This window comes from Balaenoptera acutorostrata, chromosome 19 (genome assembly GCF_949987535.1).
Source record: "Balaenoptera acutorostrata chromosome 19, mBalAcu1.1, whole genome shotgun sequence".
Lineage (NCBI taxonomy): Eukaryota > Metazoa > Chordata > Mammalia > Artiodactyla > Balaenopteridae > Balaenoptera > Balaenoptera acutorostrata.
In genome coordinates, this window is record NC_080082.1 from 58,897,654 (window position 1) to 58,919,237 (window position 21,584).

Below are 21,584 nucleotides of genomic sequence, written 5' to 3' on the forward strand. Positions count from 1 at the left end.
CTGCCTTTTATGGATCGAAGCCCAGACCTGCCCATGGACTGCGGCCAGCGTGACCCGCTGGCCTTGAACTGGGGCCAGGGAGCTGCCTCCTCCCCCACGACAGCTGGCTCTGGGGTTCTCAAGATTTATTCAGGATCGTGTTAACGGAGGCGGTGGGAGGATGGGGTCCCCGACGTGCCGGGGGGCACACACTGAGGACCTTCCCCGCCCCCACGAGGGAGCGGGGAGGCTCACTTTTTCTTAAAAATATAAATGTATTTATCTGCATCATCACATCCCTGGGGCACCCAGCTGGCCGGCCCGTGGGCCACAGGGCGGGGAGGGAAGAGGGCGTCAGGGCGCAAGTCTGAGCGAGGAGGAGGAGAGCTCCGCCTGTTGGGGTGGGGGCGGCCTCACAGGGCTCCGTGCTGGGCCTGGTAGCGGGACAGCACGGCGCGGTAGTGGGACAGCTCCTGGCGCACGGCCACCACCTCCTGCCGTAGCAGGGCGTTCTCCTTCTCCAGGAAGGCCGCCCGCACCGATATCTGGTTCTCCTTGAGCCTCCGGGCGTCGCGGGACCGCTTGGCTGCCTCGTTATTCTTGTACCGCCGGCTCCAATACTTCTCGTCCTGGATGGGTGGGAAAGCACTGAGGTCCAGAGGGGCCCCGGCCCAGCGAGAGAAGGGAGGAACAGCTTTGCTTGTGCCTTCAAGGACCAGAGTGCACCTAAGAAACCGCGCGCCCCCAACCCCCGGGCTGCTTCTCACCCAGCAGTGGGGCCTAAAGGATACCCCATCTCCCCTGAATGGGTACCCAAGGGTCTGGCCTTCTAGGGCCCCGGTTGCTATGGACAGCAGGCCCCTAGCAACAGCTAAGGCATGAGATAGCCTCCCACCCCAAGCAACTGAGCTTCAAGTCTCCACTGTGCAGAGCAGGCCCAAGCTCTTCTCACTTGACAAAAGGCCTGCAGTTAGCTCCTGGTTTGCTAAGGATTCTTGTTCCCTAGCAACAAGACCTTCAGGGTCTGAAGACTTCTCCCATTGAAAAGCACTGCCCTATACATCACCTTTCCAGATCCTGGTTGCTAAGGAAAGCCTAGGTTCCCTATTGATGGGGTTTGGTGTCCCATAAAATCCTCTCAGAGCTGGGCCCTTTTGACCTTGCTGCCAAGGCAACCTCACCCCTCCTCAGCAAACAAAAGTGAGGTGTAAGTGGTCCCAATGACCACAGCCAGTCTCTGACCCACTGGCTTTGAATAGAGGCCAGGGAGCTGCCTCCTCCCCAACAGTCCCTGGTTGCAAAGGGGTCTATCCTGAGACCTCCCCACACCATTATGTTCAGAGTTCTCCAGTCCTGGAATTTGGCTGTGGAGGAGGACCACTCCTTAGTACAAGGACCACCCAGAGCTCTGAAAGATGCCCCTCCATCCCCATTTCATTAAAGCCTAGTCCCTGCTTGCTAGGGTAAACCCACTCCCTAGCAACAGGGCCTCATGGCAAGAGAAACCACTGGTCTAGATTTGGTTTACAGGCCAGTACTCACTGCTTCAAGTAGTTGTGTCTTACACAAGGACATGCCAAGGTCTTGTGAGACAAGCCCAGGTACTTCTTGTTAGGGAAGAACCCAGGACTGACAAAGACAGAATGCTACAGAGATGCAGTCACTGCCCAAAGCACCCCAAATCAGAATGTGGCCCTGGCCGCTAATGAGAACCTGAGGCCTCTTACCAGTGAGTCCAGAAAACAAGGCCTAGAGGGGCTGGCAAAGTCTTCATCCTAGGCAGATGCAATCGCCCTGAAGGATGCCCCAGATCAGAGATTAAAGGACCAACCCCTGCCTAGTTGGCTGCTCAGAAGAAACAGGCTGATATCACATTCCTAAAGAATGCTATCCTTAGCAACTGGGCCTGGTAGAGCCTGAAGCCTGCCCCAATGAGGGTGTTGGGTCCAACCGATAGGAGAAGCTCCAAGCCTGTAAAACTGGTCCCATCAGTGCTGGCTGAGTCTGAATCCCACAATGATACGGTTTTCACAAATCTCAAGCCCAAACCTCTGTCCCTGTGCAGCCCCTGGCCAAGGAGGACTGATCCTTGGCTGTAAGTTAGGAGAATGTGAGAGCTAATCCCAAGTGAGAAACCCAGGTCTGACTAAAGAAAGGGCCATCCCTGGCTGTGGAGCCAGCACCCACGAAGCCTGTGTCCTACACCCAGCAATGCTCACCTTCTGCTCCTCTGGCACCTGGATCTTCCGCGCCTTCTTCATGATTGGCTGGGGCTTAAGTTCCTCCTCTGAGAAGCGATGTCTCCGAGGGTCAAAGGTCTCATGGCCGGGAATGCTTGACAGGGCTAAATCAGCTGGGTCAGGTTCAAAGGTCATCAGCACCTCCACCGTGTCTGGGTCCACAGGGCTGGGTGTGTCCCGAGAGGTCAGGCCTTGGGGAAATAGAATGTGCCGCCTGAGTGTGTATTTATTTTGGGGAGAGGGTTCCCAGAGGCTACCCCCTGCTCAGGTATCATATCCACCACAAGGAAGGCCCTTATGGGGTTTAACATAAAGCCCGCCAGGGATCAACCTCCCTAATATAAAATATGAAGGTTCCTTAAGCCACAGAGATGCTCAGAAATCATGAAACCAGTTCCACTTTTACACACAGGAAAACTGAGGCCCAATCATACGTGACTTGCCCTAAGTAGCACAGGAGCCTGAATTATTGCTTCTAAAACCTCAGGACTTCAGAGTTACAGTGTTAGCTTCCTTCTCTATAGTCCTACCCTTCTTAACTGAATCCCCAACCAAAGCCTAGACCCCCGGCTGTTCAGGGAAAAGGAATTTAATGCACCGAAAAGACCTCAAGTTAGCTCCTTAAGAGCTACTAAGTCCAGAGTTAGGGACGAGAAGCATAAAGGGCTCTGAGGTTCCAGGTTGGTTCAAGCGTAAGAGCGGCCTGTACCTTTAAGAGAGAGCCAGCTGGGGGCAACTCAGGACACAGGTTCAGGGCCGAGTCACGTGCTGGCGCCTGCTTTCCCGCCCCGCCCCCCTGCCGCCACGGGCGCCCTCATGTTCCCCAGTCCCGCCCCCTCCCGCGTGACCGCGCGTGCGCGAAGCACGAAGCACGGAGGAGGGAGGAGAGGACTCACGTGGCGCGGGAATGTGCGACTGGGAAGGGGAGGGCCCTGGTCCTGCCCGGAGGTCGGACCAGGAGCAGGTGTGTCCAGGAATCCCCGACCTGCAGTCCGCCCCTGGCTACCCCAAGGTGCCCGAGGGAGCACACCTTTCCTCTTGCTCCCTGGGGTCTCCCAGCTCGAACCTCTCAACCAACAAGGATCCAGACCCCTCTGCTCTCTAGGGAACACTCGAGAACCGACCCCCTCGATATTCTCAGGCCCCAGACGTCCTAGCCACTAGGATATACACGATTCTGGGACCCCAGGCCCCTCCCCCAGGAATATAGAAAGCTCGGTCCTTGCCGCAATGGAAGACGCAGGATGAAGGTCCCTTCTGAAGGACTCCGGGACCCGGGGCGCCAGCCCCTCTCCACTGGGGGGGGGCCGAGGAGGCAGGGCTGCCAGTCCCTTTTGTCCTGGGGAAACAGAAGTCTGTGCCCGGCCCTCGTCTTCCTCCCTCGTAGAGGGCCTAGGATTTCCGGTCCTATCCCAGTTCCACCGCTTCCTGGTCCAGATTCTGGGGTGCAGTCCACTCCCCAGTAAATAACTCCAGTGTTCTGGGATCCCAATCCCTACTCCTCGAGTATCCACAGCCTTTGTCCTCACGTCCCACGTAAAAATTCACACGACCTCACCACTGGGCAGGCTTCCTGGAACTTGGGGTCCCAAGTCCCTCATCTCCTATAGATCCAGGATACGCAGGTCCCTGATCCATTAGGGGACACAGAATCCGGACTCCTCTCCCGACATCTCCCGATTAGGGGACCCGGAATTCGGGCATGCAGCCCCAGTCCCACCGTCCTGACCCCCAGATTCTCACAGCCCCGCCCTCTGGAGTCCAAGCCCCGCCCAACCAGGGCCCTGCCCCGCCCCAGCCGTCGCACCTGCGCGGTGGCCGCCGGCGGCCCCGAGGGCAGCCCGGGCGGGGGCGTGCCCGGGCGAGGAGCGAGGGGAAGCCGAGCCGCAGGAGCCGGGCCCCGGGGAGGGTGCAGGTGTGCGCACGGGCGAGGGCGCTGGCGACGGGCCGCCGGGGGGCGGCGGGCTGGGAGGGAGCCCATGCTCCAGCAGGAAGGCGTCCAGGTCCACGTACTCCACGTCGCCGAACGGCAGCGTCCGCTCCCACAGTAGCGGCGCCAACAGACCCGGGCCGGGCGCAGCCCCCGGGCGTCCCCGTGGGGACCCGCCGCCCACTACCGCCCCAGCTGAGGCATCCGCCGGTCCCGCTGGCTCCAGGCCCGGTCCGGGGACCGTGGCTGCCGGCGGGGTCGCCTTGCGCTCCTTTTCCTTCAGCAGACCTGCGGGCCAGGGAAAGAGCGGGCAGGGTGGGGAGGAGGAGGAAGACGGAGATGAAGAAGCGACTCCGAGAGGAGAGAGACACGAGGAACGAGGGGATGGAGCCCCACACCGCAGAGATCCAGAGAGAGGGGGGACAGAAGGGAAGTGGGGGAGAGACCCGGGAGGGAGGGCAAAGACCCAGAGAGAGGAGGGGACAGAGGCTCAGAGAGGGAGGGAGACCCAGAGAGAAAAGACAGAGACGGGGGGGGCGGACCGAGAAAGGGATAAAGAGAGGAAGAGAGACTCAGAAAGAGGGGAGGACAGGGACGCAAAGAGAGAGATGGGGACAGAGACCCAGGAAGGGATAAGAGACACAGAAGGGGGATGGAAGTTCAGACAGAGGTAGGTGGAGGGTTGGGCAGGAGAGATTTAAAAAATGACAGCTCTGTTAATTCCTCTGTAATCTACAACCCCCCCCCCAACTCTCTGCGCACTGTACCCCCTCCTCCCTGCCCCCACACTCTAAGGGGCAGGAAGGGGCTCTATTCCTGGGGCACATTCCTCATCCCTAGACTCCATGTGACCCCAGGAGGCCCCGCCCAAGCCCGTGTAACAACCGTGTGAGCATCCGACACACCCCCCTCCCTTCTCCCTGGACCCCAGGGGTCCAGACTCTCGGAACCAAAAGGAAGAGGGGGCTGGGGCCTAGAGTCTTGAGTCCTGGGAGTGGACAGGCATGAGAACCGGTACTTTTGGGTCCTGGGTGCTGAGGGATCTAGGGGCCTAAACAGCTAAGTACAATATTTGGGTAGGTAAAGGTTGGGAGGATGGACTCTTGGCACGTAGGAGGTAGCTGTGGACCCTCCCGGCACTAAGGGAGCAGGGTGTCTGAGTTGGGCGAGATGGGGGCTAGAACTCACAGCTGGCTGGCTCTTTGGGCTTGCTGGTCCCCTGCAGAAGGCTCCGCAGCCCAAGCAGCGCTCCCCCGCCAGGGGGGGCCCCGGTCGGGCTGCCCAGCAGCAGGGGGGCCGGAGTCCTGTCGCTCACGGGCCGCGCCATCGCCCGGCACCTGCCCGCAGGCTCACGGGTTCATGGAGAGGCGAACAGCTGGCTTGCCAGTCAGCAGCACACTCCTGTGGTTCGGGCGAGTGTCTGCCCAGGGGCGGGCGAGCGTAGCTTGCAAGCCTCCAGTATCCAGAACACTGCAAATCCTAGGAGCGACGGGGATTTGCAGTCCTCGGTGCAGAAACGTGCAACTCAAGAGGGTCCCAGGAGACCATACAGTCTGGGTGAGGGGCTGATCAAATCAGGCGGCCGGCTCTTTGCAACCGAGGGTTCAAGGGGACACAAGGCGCTCCTTCTACAAGGTGGGCGAGCCTGGCTCTTGCAAAATCTGCAGCCCTCTCCAAGGAAGGAGCTTTGCAATCTGCACCAAGAGGTGTGCGCGGAGGGCCGGGGAGAGGGCAGGAGGAGGCGGCTGCCTTGAGGCGTGGCCAAAGCAAACTTCTTTCGCGGAAAAAAAAAAAAAAAAAAAGCCAAACCAAAACACCCGACGCCACAGAGCGCACCCCTCCTCTCGGCCCCCGCCCGACTCCGGCCTTGCACCCCAGCCGCGTGCCTCCCTCCGGCTGAAAGCGCGGGCCAATCGCGTCTTGACCCCTCGAGACGCACAGCCAATGGGACCCCTGGATCCGCCAAGTCCTGGGAGTGCGAGAGAGGGTCTCAGTGCGTGAAGTTACCTTGCCTTTTGGAGAGAGGCGGGACCCTGACCTACATTCACCCAATGGGAGACGGCACTGGGGGCGGGACCGTGACCCAGTTCGGGCCAATGAGGCAGACGGGAGGGGGAAGCACATGGCTTTGCGCGTGCTGCCTGACGGGGAGGGTGGGTAAAGGGGTGGGAGGGGAGAAGAGCCGCTTAAAGGAGCCACGAATCCAAATGACTGGTGAAACGGGAAGCCAAAAAACCGAGTAGTGGGGTTTAGGAAGAGGGAGATTGGTTTCTAGAAGAAGGCTGCTATTCTTTAATACCCAAATATTTCCCCGCCGCCCCTAGAATCAGACCACTGAGATACAGGAAGTATTCTGTCCCTTTAATAGCTTTGTTTTGGGGGTGACTCCCCTCCCCTTGTGGGGAGGCTTGGGAAAGGCAGGCGCAATCCTCGATGGGGAGTCTCAGCGACCATGGGGGGTACCATCCACTGTAAGATGACACGGGTTGGGGGCGTTAGTTTAGGGCACGATAGGATGGACCCTGAAGGGAGCATGCAGGTGGCGGGGATGGGGGGGGGGGGGTGGGCCGCCCGGGGCTCTACCACAGGGAGGGCTGCGAAGGGGGAGCCGGAATGTACCAGGTTGAGAAGCTGGGGGAAATGGTCAGTTATACTGCACTGGGCTGAACCATAGGGAGGGAGCAGGAGGGTGGAATAGGGACATCCGGTTTCAGCATTAGGTGGAACTACGTGAAGGTATTCATGGGGGGGGGGTATGGGCTGTACCATGTTGAGAAGCCAGAGAGGTAGACGTTAGATCACTGGGCTGAACCACGAGGAGGCAGTGGGGGGGAAAGGGGATTGTACCATGTTGTTTCTCAGTAAGGGAGGTGGGTTGTACCACATGAAAACAGGGAAAAGGATTCGGGCTGTACCATTTCGGAAAGCCATAGTAATAGGCACCACGGACCAGTACTTGATCGTACCACTAGGAAACCAGGGGGCTCAGGTTATACACCAAGTTGCAAGCAGCGAAGAAGACAAATCATGGATCAGCAATGGTCTATGACCGGGAGGTGGGCTGTACCACTTTGACACAAAGAGGGAAGGGAGAAAGAGCGAGTGAGAGCTCAGGAGGCTGGATCATACAGAGCAGCAGAGGGGGGTAGGACTGTATCATACTAAGACACCAAGGGGAGACACATAGGCGGGTTAGACCAAGACGTGGAGGGGGTGCAGACTGGATCATACCATGCAGGCGGTAGTTGGGGCCTCGGCAGCGCCTCTCGGGGTGCCGGGGGTCCCTGTTGCCCCTCAAGGCCCTGTGGGCCAAGGGCTGCAGGGGCCGGCCGTTACCGCTGAGGCTCTGGAAGATCTGGGACGGAGGATTCTGACTCAGGAGTCTCAAGGAGTGCATCTGCCGTGGAAGGGGGGTGGGAAACTGGGAGTGAATAATGAATGGCTCTGGTGACGTCACGCAGGAAGCCCGGTCCCCGAGAGCGGGTGGGCGGGGTCTTGCTCAGCCCCCACCAGACTCTCCAGGGTTGTCAGACTTTCGAATCCCTTCCAGTTCCCTGTCAACCGGGGGTAGGAGGGTAGGTAAGGCAAGGGGACACCCAGGCCAAGGAACGGGTTGGGGGTGGCAGGGAGGGGGCAATGGGCTGCCAGGGTCACCTGGAGGGAGGTGATATTTAGGGCCCTGTCAATGAGGATCCAGGTAACAGTCTCCGAGCAGGGTGGGGTGCTGAGAGAGCCCTGATAGGTGATGAAGCCAAAGGATTCGGGGAACAGGAGCTCCAGGCTCAGGTCTTGAAGAAAGTAGGCATCATCTGCGGGAATATCAGGTCAGAGTGAAGAGGGGTGCCCCTGCTGAACTCCCCTATGTGCACACCCGACCCCCACCCTCTCCACCCTCCAATGCCCAGGGACTTACTCTTGTAGGAGATGCGGGTGATGGTGTCACGGTTAAGGAGGCGGCTAAGGAACGGGTTTGAGCTACCAGCCACCTGTGTGGAGGTATGAGGTGAGGAGATAGGAACCCAGAAGTCCAAGCCCCCAACCCCTTCCTCCCCTAGGACCCCAGAGTCTGGGCCTTCCAGCCTCCCTCTTCTCAGACCCCAGGTTCCAGCCCCTCCCTCCCTCCGAATCTTGCCTGGGCTCACATTGACAAAGAGGCTAAGAATGGCCAGGCCATTGGGGCCCCGGGAGGCGGTGCTGAGGTTCCCGTAGAGTTCTTGGTTGAAGTGGATGAGCTGCACCTGCGAGGGAAGCACAGAGAGTGGGGTCCCCTGGCAGACAGGGGGGACAGAATGGGCAATGGGTGCAGCTCTGGGCCTTTGGGGTTCCAAGTCAGGTTAAGGATTAGTGTTCAGGGTTGGGGGGTAGTTCTGTGGAGGAGGATGGGATGAGGCATTAAGAGGAGGGTGAGGTGGGAGGAATTGGGTCGACTCAGGGTGAAGGTCGAGGGTCAGAGGTTAGCAGGCATCACCTCAGCAGAGAAACCCTGGTGGTTGATCTGGTGTTCAGAGCCAGCTCCATCACGCGCTCCAAATAGCAGCCTCAGTTCACTGAGTCGGTGGCTATAAAGGAGGGGCCCCCCAGACACATTGACCACAGGCCGGGGCGCAGGCAGGAAGGAGACATGGCGACCGGTGTTGTACAGGGTTCCCCGGAGCTGTGGGAGAGGTGGAGGCCTTCATAGGGATGCAGAAAGAAGATCTTTTCCCTACTGTTTTCCATTCGTACATTTCCCTCTGCCAATAAACATTTAATCATTCAGCATAGTCAGAACACTAATGTCTTTCCAGACTCTCGGCTGGTCCATGGTAGGTGCTGAATAGTGGTGAATTTAATTAACAAATATTTATTGAGCTGCTACTATGTGCCATGGATGCCAGGAAGAGAGCAATGAGCAAGTAGACAAAAATTCTGGGCCTCATGGAGCTTCTGCTCCAGTGGAGGAGAGACAGACAATAAATTCTGAATCATATAAGTAAATGCTTAGTTAATTACATCCTGTGCTCACGCTGGGGAGAACTAGGAGTTCTGTTAGAGTATAATTGGAAACCCAGGGAATTCCTTGGCAGTCTAGTGGTTAGGACTCTGCGCTTTCACTGCCAGGGTTTGGGTTCAATCCCTGCTCGGGGAACTGAGATCCTGCAAGCAGCCCAGCCAAAAAAAAAGGGGGGGGACCCATAGATTGGGATGGGGGTGGGGTGTCAAGAAAGGCTTTCATAAGGAAGTGACATTTGAATGGAGACCTGAAGGATAAGGAGGGGTTAGTTGCAAGGAGCAGGGAGAAGGGCATTCCAGAAGGGAGAACAGTCAGTGCAAGGCCCTGAGATGGCCTATTTTAGTGACAGTGAAGAAGCCAGTGGGACCAGAGCCCAGTGAGCAAAGGAGACAGTGGTGATGGGAGCCAGATGGTGCACAGCCTTGTGGGCAAGGATGGGGTATTTTGTATTTTTATTTAAATAACTGAATGTATATAACACCCTTGGCACAGTGCCAGGCACATGCTAAGTACTGTGTGAGTGTGTGCTGTTATTACTTGTCCTAATAGAAGGATTTTGAGTAGGAGTGATATGATCTGGTTTGTGTTTTTAAACATCTCTCTAGCTGTGGGATGGAGAATGGACTGCAGGGGGCAGAGAAGCAGGCCAGCAAGGAGGCTTTGGCACCAGTCCAGGTGCAAGATGATGGTGGGAGCAGTGGAGGGACAAGAAGTGAAATGCTGTTTAGCAAGGAGACTAGAAAGGACATGGATGGGAAATGGGAGTGAGGGAGGAAATGGGATGGGGAATAGCTCTGAGACTTTTGGCTGAGTGAAAGGTAGTGCCACCTCTTATAAGAAATGGTATTGTGGGACTTCCCTGGTGGTCCAGTGGTTCAGACTCTGCGCTTCCAGTGCAGGGGTTGCGGGTTCGATCCCTGGTCGGGGAAGCAAGATCCCACATGCCGCGGGGCGCGGCCAAAAAAAAAAAAAAAAGAAATGGTATTGCAAAGCGGGCAAGAGCATGGATTCTGGGACCACACTACCTAGGTTTGAATCCCAGCCCTGGCACTCTCTAGCTGTTTGACCTCAGGTAAGTAACTTAACCTCTCTGTGCCTCAGTTTCTGCATCCATAAAATAAGGATAATAATAGTACCTATTTCATGGGGTTGTTGTGAAAATTAGAGGATTTATCAAGTTTGAAAACAGTGCCTGGCACGCTGAGTCTGTTTTACCACTGATTCTAAGAGATGGGAAGACTAGGAGCCATGTTTGAGGAGGGAACAATTGGTGATCCACTGTGGAGTGTAAGTAGCCTCCTCTCCACCCATTGTGTTGTAGGCCTCCTTCCCCAAGGCTAGCCTCCCAACTCAAAGCCCTACCCCCCACCTCCACTCAGGCCCAGCCCCAGTGGATTCGGTAACCCCGCCCTCCAGGCCCCTTACCTTCTCTCCCCCTGTGCTGAGTCTCAGCGGGGGCAGAAAGGGGTCATAAAGGACCCTCTTCAGCTCCACATCCACGGGGCTCTGTCGCTTCCCCACAGCACACAGACTCCAGGCTGCGTTCACCAGGCCCCAGAAGGGAGGCCCTGGGAGCAGGGGTGGGGCAGGGAGGAAAGGGAGTCAGAAATATGGACTGGATCCCAAGGCTGGGATCTGCTGGGAAGGCTGTGGTCTGGACTCCTTGGATCCCAGGAGACGAAGGGCTGGGAATCTGGACTCCTGGCTTTGAGGGAGGAGGGGGCTGGGATCCAGAATCCTGGGTCCTAGAAGAATCTTGGAGGAGCTTCCTAAGGACCGCCCCGGCCCCCCCAACACCTCAAGTCTCTTTGATCAAACCTATCTCAAATTGTCATTGGGGAAGGAACTACAACTCCCAGCAGGCCCTGAGACTGCCAGCCTACCCATCCAGTGCTTGCCTGCCCCAGAGCCCATGGGAGTTGTAGTTCCTTTGGTCCCCCTTGTCCCACAGCCGGATAATGAATGTAGTGGGGAAAAGGAATTGCAAGAGAGGGCTGGACGAGGTGGGCAACGGGGCCACTGAACCTCTGGTTCTCAGTAGGAGCCAGGACCTACCTGCCTCTTTCCCAGGAAACACACACACACTTTTCCAGCCCCACACTCCCTTACCTTCCACTCCCTCCCACTCACTACTTGAAATGCGCATGTATAATGTCCCATGCTGAGTCCCTCGGGTTCAGAAGCTGGGCCTCCTGAGGGAGGGAGGAAGGGGATGGGACTCCTGCGTCCTGGGGGGAGGGGGGGGCGGGAAGGAGAGAACTCCTGGGTCTCAGGAAGAAAGCGCCCGGCAGCCCAGACTCCTGGGTCCCCGCCCTGGCTGCACCTGGCACGAAGTTTCCCTGGAGATTATCCTTGTAGCTCCACCAGTCGTCGGGGTCAGGTGCGGGTCCGATGTGAGCTGGGGAGAGAGCAGCCTGAACCCCTCTCCTTGGCACCCCTCCCCCACCCCCGTCAGGGGCTCCTGCCCCAACCCCCAGGCCTTACCTGCCGCCCCCAGTGCGGCCCAGAGTAGCAGCGCTCGAGGGGCGTTCAGACGAGCTGCACCCCCCATCCCCGGGAGGCCTCGGGGCGACCCCTTCCCAATGCCCTGGCCCACCCTCTCTCAGCTTCTTCCTCTCTTTGTGGAACCCCGACCCCACCCGGACTTCCAGCCTTCCTCTCCTACCCACAGGGAGTCCCAGTTCCCCAATTACTGAGGCAGCCGGGGACTGAGACGCCCCCACGCCCCCACTCCGCTCTCCTCTCCTCCCTCTCTATGCCTCCCCTTCCTCTCCTCTTTTCCTGAACCCTCCTTCTCCCTCTACCTCCCGATCTTCCTACTCCTCTCTGCCTTCTGCTTCTCCCTCGGGTTACCTCTGGGTTTCTGATCCACACCCCCCTCTTCGTTCTCTTTTCATTACGCTCTCCCAAGCCACCTAACTCCATACCTCCATCCTGCTTCTCTCACCTCCTCCTCCCCCTCCCTCTCTCCCTTCTCTGCTCCTGCCTCTCCCTTCTCGCTTCTCCCTTCTCCCCTTCTTCTCCTCCTCACTCTCTCCCTCTCGGCCTCCAGCTCCTCTCTCTCTCCCCACCTCCTCCTCTCCTGCCTCTTCTGTTTCTCCGTCTCTCTCTTCTCTCTCCTCCCTTCCTCCCTCCTCCCCCTCCCTCTCTTCTCTCTCTTGCTGTTATTTAATTTTTCTGTCGTTGTTTGGGAGTGGGGGGAGCTCTCACAGCAGAGAACCCTCCTCCTCGGGCTGGCGTGGGTGTGTGTGGGGGGTGCGCCAGGGGCAGGATGGAGGGGTCGTTGGGGGGCTGGTCCCCAGCTCCCAGCCTCGCTGGGGCCATGGAGGCGGGGGTGGCCCGGACACCTGGGGCCCAAGAGCTGGCCGTTTCTATCCTCCGCAGAAGGGGGAAGGGGGGTGCTTAAGGTGGAGCTGGGAGAGTCCTCGGATGTCTTCCCGCTCAGGGCCGCTGGCCCCGGAGGATCCGGCGTCTCCCAGCTCGCGGGGACCCAGGTTGGAGCCTGCATCAGTGCCTGCAGCCCCCCGCCCAATGCATCACTCGGGCCTCCGCCAGGGGCTCCCTTAACCCGGCTGGGGGATCCCCTGGGAGACTGGCGCGCGATGTGGGCGGCTGACCAGGAGGGGGAGGCAGAGACTTGGAGAGGGAGAGAGAGAGGCTGGAGTAGCCGGGAAGGCAGAGAAGAGAGAGCAGAGGTGAGGTCAGGGAACAGTGGAGGCTTGGGAAGGGTAGGGGAGCCTGAGATGGGTACGGAGAGCCGTGGTGGAGGGAGATGCAGGGTAGAGATGAGAAAGCAGGCTGGGGCGGTTGGGGGGTTGCTGGGGGAGGTGGCGGTGGCAGGAGAGAGAGAGACAGAGAGAGGGAGACCCCCCAGAATGACAGGGGAAAAATACAAAAGGAGACAAATGCAGATGGAGGCAGAGAAAGAGATACAGAGACCCACAGAGAGACAGATGTAGACACACAAACTTGGAGATAGAAGCAGAGAGACCTAGAGAGAGAGAGAGAGAGAGGGAGAGAGAGAGAGTCCCACATACCAGGTTAAAGATGGAAGAGCAAGATGCCAGGCAGGAGGTGTGTGGGGAGAGACAGAAACAGAAAAAGAGATCTAAAGACAGAGCGACAGAGAAACACACACCCAGAGCAAGGGGCAGAGATAGGAGGAAATAGAGAATGAGGCAGACACATGTGCACACCTATAAAGAGACACACTCATGCAGAGGAAGAGGTATGAACAGAGACCAACAGATGGACAGAGACGGAGAGACCCAGATAGGGGGAGAGAGTCCCAGAAACAGGTCAGCTGACATGAAGGATGAGACTAAAGAGGATTCAGAAACACAGAGGCATTCAGGGATAGAGAATTGGAAATGGACATTCAAGGACCTGTGATGGAGGGAGATGGAGACACCCAGGAGAGTCAGAAATGGAGAGAGACAGAGAAAACACGAGAAAGAAAGGTATATTCATTATCCCTTGTCACATAACAAATTATCTTAAAACTCAGTGGCTTAAAGCTACAAATATTTATTATCTCATGGTTTCTGAGGGGTAGGAATTTTGGAGCAGTTTAGTTGGGTGGCTCTGGCTCAGATAACAACAGAGAACTCAGAGTCTCTCATGAAGGTGCAGTAAGCTATTGGCCAGGGCTGCAGTCATCTGAAGGCTTGACTGGGGCTGGAAGATTACTTCCAAGCTCACCTACATGGTGCTTGGCAAGAGGCCTCAGCTGCTCACCAGGTAAGCCCCTCCATAGGGCTGCTTGAGTGTCCTCACAACATGGCCGCTGGCTTCCCCCTCAGGGCGAGTGATTGGAGAGAGAAAGAGAGGGAGAGAGCAGTGTCTTATATGACCTATGTCCAAAGTCACACACCATCCCTTTTTTTTTTTTTTTTTTTGGCTGCGTTGCATAGCCTGCAGGATCCCAGTTCCCTGACCAGGGATTGAACCCAGGCCCCAGCAGAAAGCACCGAGACCTAACCATTGGACCGCCAGGGAATTCCTGACACCATCACTTCTTTATTCTATTCATTGGAGGTGAATCACTAAGTCTAGCCCACATTCAAAGGGAAAGAGATTAAGCTCCTCCTCTTGAACAGAGGGGTATCAAAGAATGTGGGCTTATTTTAAAACCATCACAGGTGGGGAGAGGAAGAGAGAGAGGAATGGAGAGAGACAGACTCTTAAAGGCCCGTGAGGCTTAGAGGTTGGTGAGACACGTATTCAGAAAGGCAGGAATGTGTCAGGAGAGACTCTTGAAGACAGAGGGAGCTGCGGAGACAGGGAAAAGAGTCAAGACAAAGGAAACCAAAGCAGTAGTAGTAATCATAATAATTACAGTAATAGCAGCCAGCACATCAAGCACCTACTACATACCAGGCAAAGTTCTGAGCACTTTCTATGAACTGACTCATGTAATCATCACAGCCTCTCTATGAAAGAGAAGATGTCATTATCCCATTTTACAGATGAGTAAGCCAAGTCTCAAAGGGCTTGCCCAGAGTTATACAGGAAGGAAGCAAAGAAGGATGGAGAAAATATCATAGAGACATATGTACAGAGACTATGGGGAAGTGGCAGGAAAAGACTGGCAGAAGAACCCAGCTCTGACAGACAAATAAATCAGTAAGAAATGGAAGCCAGGGACTTCCCTGGTGGTGCAGCGGTTAAGACTCGCGCTCCCAATACAGGGGGCCTGGGTTCGATCCCTGGTCAGGGAACTAGATCCACATGCATGCCACAACTTCAAGAGTTTGCATGCCACAACTAAAGAGCCTGCGAGCTGCAACTAAGGAGCCTGCCCGGCGCAACTAAGACCCGGCGCAACCAAATAAATAAATGGAAGCCGCTCTGATTGAGGGTTTTCTAGACACTGGGGCTGTACCACGCACTCTTTAAGTTTTGTTAACCCTCAAAGTTGCCCCATCAGGTGGGGGTTAGTATTAGCCCCATTATACAGATAGAACCCCGAGGCTCAGAGAAGGAAGTAACTCACCCAACATGTCATGGGTTGACTGATGCCTCCCTCCCCCCAAAAAGAGACATGCCCACTCAGAACCCGTGAATAGGACCTTATTTGGCAAAAGGGTCTTTGGAGATGTAATTAAGATAATGATCTTGAGATCAGATCATCCCACATTGTCTGGGTGAACCCTAAATCCAATGATAAGTTCTTATAAAATAAAGGCATAGATAAACAACAGGGATTTACTGTATAGCACAGGGAACTACATTCAATATCTTCTAATAAACTATAATGGAAAAGAATCAGGAGACAAGAATATAGATATATATACATATGTATATATCTACATAGATATATACATATGTATATATATAACTGAATCATTTTGTGCACACCTGAAACTAACAGAATATTGTAAATCAACTATACTTCAACTTAAAAAAAAAGAAAAAGGGAAAAGAAAGGCAGGGAGACATTTGAGACAGAGGAGAAGGTGATGTGAAGACAGAAGCAGAGATTGGGGTGATGCAACCACAAGCCAAGGAACACTAGGAGCCACCAGGAGCTGGAAGAGGCGAGGATGGATCCTCCCCTAGAGCCTTCGGAGGGACTGTGGCCCTGCCCACACCTTGATGTCAGACTTCTGGCCTCCAGAACTGTGAGAGAATACATTTCTGTTATTTTTAGCCCCGCAGTTTGTGGTAATTTTTCATAGCCACCTACCCCACGGGTGGGGTGACATCATGAGAAAGACATGGAATTCATCAGAGGGAGAGCCAATGAAGGAACCAGAGAGACATGGAGGGAGAGAAGACAGACTGACATGACAGGAAGAGTAGACTCTCCCCACACTTTGACTCTCCTCCTCCAGGAAGCCCTCCCTGACCTTCAGGCTAGGTCTGTGTCTTCTGTGGACCTTCCCAATGTCCTGGGTACCTCCATTAGAGCACAGGTCTCATTAGGAGAGGGACTGTGTCCCTGTGTGCCCTTCCTCCAGGGCCCAGGCCTGACCCATCTCTGGGTCCCCAGCATCACCCTGCATAAAGGACATGGGCATCCTCAGGAGAGAAGTCGGGCGTGATTGAATGAGACGATGCTCCTGATGTCTCTCCCTAGAGATTCTCACCCCTCCCATCAGCCTGGGAGACACTTGGGTTTCTTTCCAGGCCCAGGGAGGGCCTCACCTCCTCCAAGAAGTCTTCGCTGACCTCCCAGGCTGGGCCCTGTGCTGCCCCCATTATTACACATCACACCAATGTGACTGTACCCAGGTCTCTCTCCTACCTCACCCTCCCAGACTGGGAGCTCCTCCAGGGCAAATCCGGGGACTGACTCAGGTCCTGGTCCCAGCATTTCCCAGGGAGAACTTGGGAGAATATGTTGAATGAATGAATAAGTGAGTAAATGAAGTAAAATATAGGGACTGTGACATTGCATTCAGAAATGGCTAAGAAAAAGATTTTCTTACATGGGGGTAAGAGGAAGTCTTCCAGTGTAGGTAACATTTTCCTGACCCTCTTTCTGTCCCCATAACCCCAGCCCTGGCTCAGAATTCATCTTCTCCCACCAGGATCCTCCCTCCAGCCCCTCCCCCCACCACAGTCTCCCTCCCCCTCCAGTCTACCCTCCAGGGACCCCGGAGGGGTCTTCTACATTCAGAGTTGACCTCGCCTCTCCCCTAGTTATAGCCTTCCCATAACTCCCCAGCACCTCTGGACAAAGTCCCCACCTCTCCACCTTTCTTGTCATGTCCAAATCCCTCCTCTGTCCTTCAAGACCTACCTCAGATGTCACATCCTCTGAGAGAAGCTTCCTGACTTGCAGGCTGTATTCAAGGCCTTCTTGGGGCTGGCCCAGTGGACGGAGCCGCCTCTGTGATGGTCCATATCACGTTTGTTTCTCATACAGGGCTGATCCTGCCCATCGTCTGGTCATAGACCTCCCAGGGTTCCCCAGGGGCACTGGGGAAAAACTCAGGCCCTCAGCCTGGTCTTAGAGGCCCCACATGCCCTGACTACTCCCTATCCCCAGCCTCATTTCTCCTCTCTTACCACACCGGGCCCTCTGGCCTCTGGACCTTTGCACAAACTGTAACTTCTAACTTGGCCTTTCTTTCTACCTCCTCCGCTGGGCAAATTCGTGCTCAGCTCATATGCATTTCAGGAGTCTGCTCTTTCAGGAAGCCATCAGTGATGCTGTGGTGGGCAGGGGCCTCTTCTGACTTCTGGAAGCCACCTGTGCTGCTTCCATTAGAGCAGCAAGACAGACTGGGCTCAATGCCCAGAGGCGGGAGGGAATGGCCAGGCCGGAGGTGGGTCCCAGATGTGAATTTCACGCCTATTCGTCTCAGGCACTGGGAACAAAGTTTGGGTCAAAAAGAACATATGCGGCTTGCCCCGCTCCTCACTTTTGTCTCCTACGTCCCCAACCCCTGCGTAGGAGGCAGCAGGGCCAGGACTCTCCAGGCCCGGGTGGTTCCCACAGCCCCCCTTGGCCTCCTCGCCCCTCCTTCCCTGCTCTTAACTCTCTGGGAGAGCCTGGGAAAAATCCTCCCGATCTGTGTTCTCACCTTCTGGGTTAGCGTCTCCTGGGGGATGCGTGGCCACCAGTGTTTAAATAATAAAAACAAACTCCAATGGCTCTTACTCTGTGCCAGACACTGTTCTAAGCCCATTACCTACACATGTTAATTCATTTACTCCTCATAATACGCCCTGTGGGTTACTTCCTATTATCATCATCATCACCACCCCCATTTCACAGATGAGAAAACTGAGGGACAGAGAGGGATTTGAACCCAGGTGGTCTGGCTCCAGAGTCCATGCACTTCATGAAAATCGTAGAGCAGTGCCGTCCAATAGAAGTTTCTGCGGTGATGGAAATGTTCTTTATCTGCTCTGTCGGATATGTTATCCATCCACCACCAATGTGGCAGTGGCTACTGATTGGATAGCTCAGCTCTGGAGAACTAAGTTTGAATGCCGGCTACTTGCCAGCTACTTGTGTGATGGATGCTAAGTCTCCTTGCCTCTATCATTTCTTCTTTCTTTCTTTCTTTTTTTTTTTAAGATTTAGATTTGTATTTATTTATTTATTTGGCTGTGTCAGGTCTTAGTTGCAGCATGTGGGATCTTTTGTTGTGGCACGCGGGGTTTTTCATTGCGGTGCGCAGGCTCAGTAATTGCGGTGCGCTGGGCTCAGTTGCCCCGCAGCATGTGGGATCTTAGTTCCCCGACCAGGGATCAAACCCATGTCCCCTGCATTGGAAGGCGGATTCGTAACCACTGGACCACCAGGGAAGTCCCTCTCGTTCAGTTTCTTTATCGAAGAGGTGGTTAAGGATTCTAGCCAAACCCAAACACATGTGTGTTTTAATCCCTGCCCCCAGCTCAAGGTGAAGTCCCCCTGGGAGCCTCAATTGCTTCATCTGTAAAATGGGTATAATAATAGGACCTGCCCATTTATTCAGCAAATATTTGTTGAGTACTTACTGTGTCCTAGGGGCTTGGGTTAGAGCATCAAACGAAACAGCCACAAATCCAAGGTGAGGGCAGCAGGACATAGGATGAAAGGTCATGGCCATACATCATCTACTTCCAATCTCAGCTTCTCTTTTTCTAGAAATGTCAAAATACTGCTCAGCCTAACACCTCATGACGTCACTGTATACTCTGTGTTCTGGTTGGCTGAGGGCCTGGCATTAAGCCAGGCCCATTAATTTCCCCAAATATCCTTTCTCTTCTCTTTCCTTGACATCAAAACATCCTATTTAGTTGGGTCTGAGACAGCCCAGCATTAAAGGCTGTATTTCCACACTCTCTTGCAGCTAGGTGTGGTCATGTGACTAAATTCTGGCCAATGAGATGAGAACAGGGGGATTGTGTAGCAGCTTTTGGAAAACATGGTAAGTCAACTGCGTGGAGCTTTTGGTCTTTTCTCTTTGCCTGCCTCCATCTTGCTGCATGGATCTAGATGTGCTGGCTGTAGCACTAGCTGCCACTTTGGACCATGAAGACAAGGACCCTTCTAAGGATGGTGGAGAGGAAAGCAACAAGGTTCCTAGTGGTGTGACCATCTTCAGACCTCTTTTGTGCAAGAGAGAAATAAATTTCTATTTTGTTTAAGCCAATGTTATTTGGGGTTTACTATGGCTCCTAATAATACAGATGCTTGAGGTACCACTTCAGGTTCAGTTGGGCTGCAAGTTAGACCGTTCGTTGACCAGTCTTTCAACAAGTATTTATTGAGCATATACTACATGTCATACACCTTTCTACATGTAGGGGATACAAAATCCCTGCTCCCATGGAGCTCATGTTCTAGTGGAAGAAATAGAGAAATAGTAAACAATAGAGGAACATTTAATATATCAGGTGCTAAAAAGATATGTGCTAAAAAGAAAAATAAAGCAGGACAAAAGAATGAGAATGATAGGAGGAAGCTTCTATTTAGTTAGGGTCATCAGGGAAGTTTTCTCTGATGCTCTGAAATTTGAACAGAGCCTTGTGGTGGAAAATTCTAGTGCTCACCAATATCTAGTGGTAGTAGGCAGAATAATGGCCTCCAAAGGTGTCCACACTCTAATCCTTGGAACCAGTGACTATGTTACCTTATATGCCAAAATGTACTTTACAGATATGATTAAGATTAAGGTCCTTGAGATGGAGAGATCATTCTAGATTATCTGGGTGGGCTCCATCTAATCACATTGGCCTTTAAATGCAGAGAAACTTTCCAGGCTGTGAGGAGAAAAAGATGTGAGGACAGAAGAAGAGGCAGGAGACAAATTTTTTTTAAAAAAAGAGAGGAAGAAGAAGAAGGAGGAGGAGGAGAAGGAGGAGAAAGAGAAGAAGAGGCAGGAGAAATATGAACTGTGAAAGGGACTCGACTTACCATTATTGGCTTTGAAGATAGAGGAAGGGGCCATGAGCCAAGGAATGCAAGTTGCCTCTAGGAGCAGGGAATGGAAAGGAAACATTCTTCCCTAGAGGTTCCAGAAGGAATGCAGCTTTGTTGACACCTTGATTTCAGCCCAGTAAAATCCATGTTGGGCTTTGGACCTCTAGAATTGTCAGAGAATAAATCTGTGTTGTTTTAGCAGCTGAATTTGTGTTACTTTGTTATGGCAGCAATAGAAAACTAATACACTGGTTCTTCTCTCTTTCTGGGCACATAGGAGAATTCTGCTTTCCTGCCTTTGTGCAACTGTAATCCTGACTAATGAGCTGTGAGTGAAAGGGCTAGAGTCGTTCCTGGGCCAAAGTATCTATTTCTTGTGTGGGACCATTCAATACCCTCTGTCTGTCTGTCTGTCTGTCTCTCTCTCCCCCCTCCCCAGTGACCAAGGATACCATGGGTTGCAGCTGGTGCAGTGACAAGACGGTGGTTGCCTCTGAGCCTGGGTGCTTCAATGACTGTGTGGAAAATCGCCCCTTGCTGACTTGCATGGGACAGGTACATGAGAAAGAAATCAACTCTCATTGTGTCAAGCCAACAGGGCTAGCCTAACCTGACTAATGGAAGTCCTTAATGAAGTACGGGAACTAGCTTGCTGCTCTACAAGGCAGTGTGTTTCAGGAAGAGAGAAGGGCAAGTGCAAAGGCCCTGAAGCAGAGTGTTCTTGGTTTTTAAAGGAACAAGAAGGAGACCAGTGTAGCTGCAGAGGGGTGAATGAGGGAGAGTTGTAAGAGGTGAGGTCAGGTATGGGGTGGGAGTGGATCAAGTAAGGCTTTGTAGGGCAGGGCAAGGACTTCGGATCTTATTCTGAGAAAGATGGGAAGACAATCAAGAGTTTTGAGCATAGTAAGAGCACGGTCCGACTTAGGTTTGAAATCATTATCCTAGCTTCTGTGTGAAGAAGACTCTAAGAGGGTAGTGGGGAGACCAGTATGGAGACTACCTGTAATTCAGGCAGAGTGGTGATGGCTTGGATCAAGGTGGTAGCAGTGGAAATGGTAAAAAAAAAATGGCCGAATTATGAACATATTTAGTATGTGTAACCGAAGAAACCTCAGGTAGAGCTGGAGTTGGGACAGGCCTGTAGGGGGAGCTCTCGGATCCTGCCAGGAGACCTCAATTAACAGGAGAGAAGTAAACCTACATCTGTGATAGGAAGGTACCTCTAGGCTACTATCAGAAGGAAGAAGAAAACTTCTCTCCATCCAGGGCAGCTCAGCCAGTCAGACTGTAGCAGGCCAACCAATGCGAAGCCTCCATACTTTGGACTCCCAGTTTCCTCCAATGGACTCTTTGGTTATTACAGCCCCTCCCAACTCTCCTCTTTTCCCTATAAAAGCATGTTCCCCTTGCTTGTTCTCTGTATTTGCTATGGTCACCCATCTTTGCATATCGCTGATTGTGATTTCTCTGCTAGTCCCTAATAAACTTAGTTTTGCTGGTAAAATAGCTGGCCAATATATTTTTTTAAATAAATTTATTTATTTTATTTATTTATTTTTGGCAGCATTGGGTCTCCAT

General features: G+C 54.0%; 2 protein-coding genes across 5 annotated transcripts; both read right to left on the reverse strand.

The window, feature by feature from the left end:
- Positions 1-110: 110 nt before the first annotated feature.
- On the reverse strand, positions 111-5,938 carry DBP (D-box binding PAR bZIP transcription factor). Its single transcript, XM_057534157.1, has 4 exons — positions 5,338-5,938; positions 4,027-4,437; positions 2,199-2,410; positions 111-608 (listed from the first exon to the last, which is right to left on the reverse strand). Exons 1-4 carry the CDS (start codon positions 5,474-5,476, stop codon positions 393-395), a joined length of 978 nt encoding a protein of 325 aa, XP_057390140.1. The 5' UTR covers positions 5,477-5,938; the 3' UTR covers positions 111-392.
- A 501-nt stretch (positions 5,939-6,439) lies between these two features.
- CA11 (carbonic anhydrase 11) lies at positions 6,440-12,488 on the reverse strand. 4 transcript variants are annotated; one of them, XM_007168236.2, is made up of 9 exons: positions 11,627-12,482; positions 11,466-11,540; positions 10,568-10,710; positions 8,618-8,803; positions 8,292-8,387; positions 8,063-8,135; positions 7,804-7,958; positions 7,381-7,546; positions 6,440-6,618 (listed from the first exon to the last, which is right to left on the reverse strand). In XM_007168236.2, exons 1-9 carry the CDS (start codon positions 11,691-11,693, stop codon positions 6,593-6,595), a joined length of 987 nt encoding a protein of 328 aa, XP_007168298.1. In that variant the 5' UTR covers positions 11,694-12,482; the 3' UTR covers positions 6,440-6,592. The 4 variants fall into 4 exon arrangements, with proteins under 4 accessions (XP_007168298.1, XP_007168297.2, XP_007168296.2 ...); XM_007168235.2 differs by lacking the exon at positions 6,440-6,618 and having other exon boundaries at positions 6,675-7,546; positions 10,568-10,680; positions 11,627-12,488; XM_007168234.2 differs by lacking the exon at positions 6,440-6,618 and having other exon boundaries at positions 6,676-7,546; positions 11,627-12,486.
- Between the last annotated feature and the right edge of the window lie 9,096 nt (positions 12,489-21,584).

Bases quoted from the DNA above. Each gene is read 5' to 3' on its own strand.
- DBP (XM_057534157.1), bottom strand. From the start codon at position 5,476: ATGGCGCGGCCCGTGAGCGACAGGACTCCGGCCCCCCTGCTGCTGGGC. The intron at 2,411-4,026 runs GTGCGACGGCTG...TATTTCCCCAAG, and splicing joins CGCCGGCGGCCACCGCGCAG to GCCTGACCTCTCGGGACACA. The intron at 609-2,198 runs GTGAGCATTGCT...CCACCCATCCAG, and splicing joins AGGTGCCAGAGGAGCAGAAG to GACGAGAAGTATTGGAGCCG.
- CA11 (XM_007168234.2), bottom strand. From the start codon at position 11,693: ATGGGGGGTGCAGCTCGTCTGAACGCCCCTCGAGCGCTGCTACTCTGG. The intron at 10,711-11,465 runs GTGCAGCCAGGG...CCCTGCTCCCAG, and splicing joins CCAGGGAAACTTCGTGCCAG to GGCCTCCCTTCTGGGGCCTG. The intron at 7,959-8,062 runs GTAAGTCCCTGG...ATATTCCCGCAG, and splicing joins CACCCGCATCTCCTACAAGA to ATGATGCCTACTTTCTTCAA.